The sequence below is a fragment of the Arachis ipaensis genome, chromosome B01 (assembly GCF_000816755.2).
Source record: "Arachis ipaensis cultivar K30076 chromosome B01, Araip1.1, whole genome shotgun sequence".
Lineage (NCBI taxonomy): Eukaryota > Viridiplantae > Streptophyta > Magnoliopsida > Fabales > Fabaceae > Arachis > Arachis ipaensis.
In genome coordinates this window covers 114,849,588-114,857,052 of record NC_029785.2, presented here as the reverse complement: position 1 = coordinate 114,857,052, position 7,465 = coordinate 114,849,588, and the positions used below count along the sequence as shown (strand labels likewise).

Below are 7,465 nucleotides of genomic sequence, written 5' to 3'. Positions count from 1 at the left end.
CCAAACTCTAAGTTTGGTGTTGGAGAGTCTCAACAAAGCTCTGCACATCTGTGAGGCTCCATGAGAGCCCACTGTCAAGCTATTGACATTAAAGAAGCGCTTGTTGGGAGGCAACCCAATGTTTATCTAATTCTTATTTTTATTGTTTTTCGTGTTTTCTTAGGTTCATGATCATGTGGAGTCACAAAATAAATAGAAAAATTGAAAACGGAATCAAAAACAGCAGAAGAAAAATCACACCCTGGAGGAGCATCTGTCTGGCGTTCAGCGCCAGAACAGAGCATGGTTCTGGCGCTGAACGCCCAAAATGGGCAGCTTCTGGGTGCTGAACGCCAGAACAGGCATGGTTCTGGCGTTCAAACGCCAGAAATGGCACACAAATGGGCGTTGAACGCCCAAAATGGCCACCAATCTGGCGCTGAACGCCCAGAGTTGGATACAAAGGCATTTTTACATGCCTAAGGGGTGCAGGGATGTAAATCCTTGAAAACCTCAGGATCTGTGGACCCTACAGGATCCACTCAGGATCTGTGGACCCCACAGGATCCCCACCTACCTCCACTCACTTCTTCTCACCACTCTCTTTCACACAACCCCATAAACACTCTTCCCTAAAAGCCCTTCACCAATCACCTCAATCTCTCTTCCCCATTAAACCTTCACCACTCACATCCACCCACTCTTCCCCATAAACCTACCTCATAAACTCCACCTACCTTCAAAATTCAAAACCAATTTCCCACCCAAACCCACCCATATGGCCGAAACCTTCCCCCCCCTTCCCTTCCCTATATAAAGCCCTCCACTCTTCTTCAAATTCACACAACACAACCCCTCTATACCCTTCTTGGCCGAACCACATCACCCTCTCCCTCTCCTCCATTTCTTCTTCTTCTTCATCTATTCTTTTGTTTATTGCTCGAGAGCGAGCAATATTCTAAGTTTGGTGTGGTAAAAGCATAGCTTTTTTGTTTTTCCATTACCATTGATGGCACCTAAGACCGGAGAATCCTCTAGAAGAGGGAAAGGGAAGATAAAAGCTTCCACATCTATCTATGTTTGTGTCCTCATTACATGATCATTAGTAGTTAGTAACTTTGTCTTAAAGATATGAATGTCCTATGAATCCATCACCTCTCTTAAATGAAAAATGTTTTAATTCAAAAGAACAAGAAGTACATGAGTTTCGAATTTATCCTTGAACTTAGTTTAATTATATTGATGTGGTGACAATGCTTCTTGTTTTCTGAATGTATGCTTGAACAGTGCATATGTCTTTTGAAGTTGTTGTTTAAGAATGTTAAATATGTTGGCTCTTGAAAGAATGATGACTAGGAGACATGTTATTTGATAATCTGAAAAATCATAAAAATGATTCTTGAAGCAAGAAAAAGCAGCAAAGAGCAAAGCTTGCAGAAAAAAAAAAAAGAAAAAGAAAAAAATAGGCGAAAAAAAATAGAAAGAAAAAGAAAAAGCAAGCAGAAAAAGCCAATAACCCTTAAAACCAAAAGGCAAGGGCAATAAAAAGGATCCCAAGGCTTTGAGCATCAGTGGATAGGAGGGCCTAAAGGAATAAAATCCTGGTCTAAGCGGCTAAACCAAGCTGTCCCTAACCATGTGCTTGTGGCGTGTAGGTGTCAAGTGAAAACTTGAGACTGAGCGGTTAAAGTCAAGGTCCAAAGCAAAAACAAAGAGTGTGCTTAAGAACCCTGGACACCTCTAATTGGGGACTTTAGCAAAGCTGAGTCACAATCTGAAAAGGTTCACCCAATTATGTGTCTGTGGCATTTATGTATCCGGTGGTATTACTGGAAAACAAAGTGCTTAGGGCCACGGCCAAGACTCATAAAGAAGCTGTGTTCAAGAATCACCATACAGAACTAGGAGAGTCAATAACACTATTCAAAATCTGAAGTTCCTATAGATACCAATCATTCTGAACCTCAATGGATAGAGTGAGATGCCAAAACTATTCAAGAGGCAAAAAGCTATAAGTCCCGCTCATATGATTGAATGGATTTTCTGGAGCTACAGAACTCGAAATGGCGCACTTTCAATTGCGTTGGAAAATAGACATCCAGGGATTTCCAGAAATATATAATAGTTCATACTTTGGCCAAGAATAGACGACGTAAACCGGCATTCAACGCCAGCCTTCTGCCCAAATCTGGCGTCCAGCGCCAGAAAAGGATCCAAAACCAGAGCTGAACGCCCAAACTGGCACAGAAACTGGCGTTCAACTCCACAAATGGCCTCTGCACGTGCAACACTCAGGCTCAGCCCAAACATACACCAAGTGGACCCAGGAAGTGGATTTATGCATCAATTACTTACTCATGTAAACCCTAGTGACTAGTTTATTATAAATAGGAGATCACAATTTCGTGCACCATTGGGGAACCTGGAAGTACAGTAGGGTGGTCGGGTATTCACTACCTCCACTGTGGGTGCCGAAGGGTCCGAGACACTTATCCGAGGTAACTGTGAAATGACCGGTCAAATTTTAAATGCCCTGTTTGATTCTGGAGCATCGCATTCATTCATTGCATTTGAGAAGGCTAGTGAGTTAGGACTGAAGATTGTGGTGTTAGGTTACGATCTGAAGGTGTATAATGCCACCCACGAAGCCATGATAACTAAGTTAGGGTGTCCACAAGTTTCTTTTAAGGTTAAACAACGCGATGTTGTTCATGACTTGATCTGTTTGCCGATGACTGGCCTCGATCTTATCTTGGGATTGGACTGGTTGCCTAAGAATTGTGTTTTGTTGAACTGTTTTGAGAAATCATTGCATTTTATGCCTGAAGGGTCAGAAGGGCCGGTTGTGGTGAATGGTTGTTCCTTGAACTATGTGGTAGTAAACTGTTCAGGGCAGGAGTGTCAAGGTGTTATGCTTCTAGCCGCGAGTGTGTCAGGCGAGGAACAAAGCTTAGAGCAAATCCCAATTGTTTGTGAATTTCCTGAGGTGTTTCCTGATGACATTGAGGAATTTCCTCCTAGGTGAGAGGTTGGATTTACAATTGAGTTGGTGCCAGGAACAGGGCCAATCTCAATTGCCCCTTACAGAATGTCGCCTTTGGAAATGGCTGAACTCAAGACTCAGTTGGAAGACTTAATGAGCAAGCACTTTATTCGCCCTAGTGTTTCTCCGTGGGGAGCGCCGGTGTTATTGGTGAAGAAGAAGGACGGGAGTATGCGGCTTTGTGTGGATTACAGACAACTGAAAAAGGTCATGATAAAGAATAAGTACCCACTGCCGAGGATTGACGATCTCATGGATCAATTATAAGGAGCCGGAGTGTTCTCCAATATTGATTTGCGATCTAGATATCACCAGATAAGGGTGAGAGATGAGGACATCCCTAAGACCACTTTCAGGACTCGTTATGGTCACTACGAGTATACTGTAATGTCTTTTGGGTTAACAAATCCTCTTGTAGTGTTTATGGACTATATGAACAGAATCTTCCACCCATTCTTGAATAAGTTTGTTGTCGTCTTCATTGATGACATACTTATTTATTCTAAGACCGAAGAAGAGCATGTCGAGCACTTGTGAACCGTGTTACAAATTCTGAAGGAGAGAAAATTGTACGCCAAGTTACCTAAATGCGAGTTCTGGAAAAGTGAGGTAAAGTTTTTGGGTCACGTGGTGAGTATACAGGGGATAGCAGTAGATCCTGCCAAGGTGGAAGCAATGATGGAGTAGAATCGACCGGCCTCAGTTACGGAGATAAGAAGTTTTCTGGGCTTAGCTAGATACTATAGGAGGTTCATCAAAGGTTTCTCGCAGATAGCTTTGCAATTGAGCAAATTAACCCGTAAGGATGCACCGTTTGTTTGGACTCCTGAGTGTGAAGAGAGCTTCCAAGTGTTAAAGCAAAAGCTGACTACCACACCAGTGTTTGTGTTACCGAGCTGACTGAACCATTTGAAGTGTATTGTGATGCCTCACTAAAGGGTCTGGGGTGCGTGCTGATGCAGCACCAGAATGTGGTGGCGTATGCCTCACGGCAGTTGAGACCTCACGAAGTTAATTATCCGACGCACGATTTGGAGCTCGCTGCGGTTGTGTTTGCACTGAAGGTGTGGAGGCATTACCTCTATGGAGTTAAGTTCCGAGTTTTCTCTGATCACAAGAACTTGAAATACCTCTTTGATCAGAAAGAGTTCAATATGCAACAGAGGAGGTGGATGGAGTTACTGAAGGACAACGACTTTGAGTTGAATTACCATCCGGGAAAAGCGAATGTTGTAGCGGATGCTCTAAGTCGGAAGTTGTTGTATGCTTCTTGGATGATGCTCCGAGAAGAGGAGTTGCTTAGAGCATTCGAGAGTCTGAAGGTTGGTGTTCAGGAAGTGTCTGGAACTCTATGTTTGAGTCGGTTACAAATCTCAAGTGATTTCAAATCCAAACTCTTAAAGGCTCATCAGAACGATGATGTGTTGCCGAAGGTATTACCTGCTATTGAGAAAGGGAAGCAATGGAGAGTGTCATGGGATCTGGATGGATTGTAGAGATTCAAGGGTAGGATCATTGTGCCGGATGTTGGAACCCTGCGGCAGGATATATTAAAGGAAGCGCATAAGAGCAGATTTTCTATTCACCCTGGGAGTACTAAGATGTACCATGACCTAAAGGCTATGTTCTGGTGGCCTAGTATGAAGAATGATGTGGCGGAGTATGTCTCAAAGTGCTTAACTTGTCAAAAGGTGAAGATTGAACATCAAAGACCTTCCGGGATATTACAACCCTTGGAGATTCCACAATGGAAGTGGGAGAACATTGCGATGGATTTCGTGTTAGGATTGCCGAGGACTAGAATTAGTTTTGATGCTGTCTGGGTAATTATGGACTGGCTGACAAAGTTGGCTCACTTTCTACCCATTCCTGAACTATACTCTTGAGGAGTTGGCGCGCTTGTACATAAAGGAGATTGTGAAACTTCATGGTGTGCCTACGACTATAATTTTCGACAGAGATCCCCGCTTCACTTCAAGGTTCTGGAGTGCATTTCAGAAAGCTTTTGGAACCTATTTGAGCTTGAGTACAGCTTACCATCCTCAAACAGATGGTCAATCTGAGAGGACAATCCAAACCCTAGAAGATACGCTGAGGGCTTGTGTTTTAGATCAGCCGGTGAGCTGGGATCGGTATATACCGCTAGTGGAGTTTGCGTACAATAATAGCTATCATGCGAGCATCGGAATGGCTCCGTATGAGGCTCAGTATGGGAGAAAATGTCAATCTCCGCTATGTTGGTATAAATCCAGGGAGAAAAGTTTGTTAGGGCCGGAATTGATAGTTGAGACTACCGAGCAAGTTAAGAAAATCAGAGATAGGATGATCACTGCTCAGAGCCATCAGAAGAGTTACGCCGATCAGAGGCGGAAACCCTTAGAGTTTGAGGAAGGAGACCATGCTTTCCTTAAGGTTACTCCAACAACAGGAGTAGGTAGAGCGATTAAGACAAAGAAACTAAATCCTCGATACATCGGTCCATTTCAGATTCTTGAGAGGGTTGGACCGGTGGCGTATCGGATGGCTCTACCGCCTCACCTTTCGAACATGCACGATGTATTTCATGTGTCACAGCTTCGAAAGTATACTCCTGATGCTAGCTATGTGTTGGAACCGGAATCGGTTCAGTTAAAGGAAGAGTTGACTCTGCCGGTAACTCCGTCAGGATTGATGACACGAGTATTAAGAAATTGCGCAAAAAAGAGGTTTCATTAGTGAAAGTGGCATGGAGTTGAGCCGGTGTTGAGGAGCACACCTGGGAGCTTGAGTCAGAGATGCGAGCAAACTACCCACACCTGTTTTCAGGTAACTAAATCCGAATTTTGTGGGCAAAATTCCCTTTTAAGTGGGTAGAATGTAAAACCCGGTTAATTAGGGGATAATTAACCAATAAAATTAAAATATATTCTAGAAAGTGAGAAATGAGGTTTTTATGGTTTAATGTGGTAGAGAAAATTAAAACGAGAATTTCAACACCAATTTTAAAAAAATCGGCCCAAGATTGGGCTGAACAGGCCAAACCGGGCCAACCAGACCCAAGTTGGGCCCATGGCCCAGCCAAGCTTCATTTAATTGATGAAGCTCAGCTCTCTCCCTCCCTCAAGAACACATTCACGCTGAGATTGAGAGGGAAAAGGGGGAGGAAAACACAAACCTTTGCTCCAACTTTAATTGATCATATCTTTTGATCCGGAGCTCCGATTGGTGCACCGTTTGTGGCCACGCAACCGCGGCGTCGAACTCTACAAAACACACACAAGCAATCTTGAGGTAAGTCACAGTTTCACCTTCGAATTCCCAGCCCTTGATTTTGAGTTTATTGGGCAAAAGTGTTGAAATTTGTGAGCTCCTTGTGTTATAGGATCAAATTAGCTTGAGGGGAAGGCTTGTTCTTGCTCCCTTTATCCTTGGGCTGGTAAGTACTTCAAACCCTAGTGGAAAGTTCTGAAATTTATGGTATTGGGTTTGAGTTATTGTGTTTTGTTGTGATATTGTGGCTTAGGCATTATATATGTGTGTATTGGAGCTTGATTGGTGATTTTCGAAAGCTTTGGGGTGGAGCACCAAGCTTGGAAATCTGATTGGTGGAGTTGGAAACCTTGGAAGTTGAATTTAAGTGTGTTTCGGGTGGAACGGGAATCGGCTAAGGTATGGTTTCGGTTTCCTGTATCTAAAATGTAATGTGGTGTGAAAACGTAGGCTGGTAACCTTAGGATAGGGCTTTGGAATTGTTGATGTGGTTATTGGTTAATTTGGATTGAATTGAAAATGTATGAATGATGGTGGAAATGATTGTGAGTGGTTGTATGGATTGATAAAGCTTATACTATTGTATGTTATACGGATTTAATATGTTGGATTGATAATAAAGTTGGGGCTTTGATGATGAGCATGATTTGAAGTTTGATGATGATGATATATATGGTGATTGATGAATTGAATATTTGCTGGGAGATTGAGATATGAAATGTTGATTGTGATATGAGATTTGTTAAATTGAGATTTGGCTAAATATGGTGAAATTGGTGGGTTGATGATTGAATGAGTCATTGGCAATGATTGATGTTGGAAGGATGAGTTTTGGTGGGTTTTGAATGAGTTTGGTAAGTGTGTGTTTTGAAATTGGGAGTTTATGAGTTTTTGGTAAAAATGAAAATTTGATGAACTTCCACGGATCATATCTTGAGCTATTGTTTTCGAAACTTAATGATTTTTTATATCAAATGAAAGATAATTTCATAAGCTTTAAAATGGTTCAAATTTGGTGGAAATCCGAATTTTGTGGAAGGAGATATGATCGTTGGAAGTTTGGGTTAAAAATCTGAATTCTGCAACTTCTGCAGAATTTGTGATTTCTGGTTTGTGTGCGCGCGCACAGCCCTGTGCGCATGCACACTCCGCGAGAATGTGGTCTTGTGCACACGCACATCCCTGTGCATACAC

At 42.6% G+C, this 7,465-nt stretch overlaps 1 protein-coding gene and 1 pseudogene across 1 annotated transcript; both read left to right on the top strand.

Moving 5' to 3' along the window:
* Positions 2,489 to 3,004, top strand: LOC107611091. The gene has a single exon (XM_016313055.1). It carries the CDS (start codon positions 2,489 to 2,491, stop codon positions 3,002 to 3,004), a length of 516 nt encoding a protein of 171 aa, XP_016168541.1.
* On the top strand, positions 5,141 to 6,954 carry LOC110266441 (annotated as a pseudogene).

Bases quoted from the DNA above. Each gene is read 5' to 3' on its own strand.
- LOC107611091 (XM_016313055.1), top strand. From the start codon at position 2,489: ATGACCGGTCAAATTTTAAATGCCCTGTTTGATTCTGGAGCATCGCAT.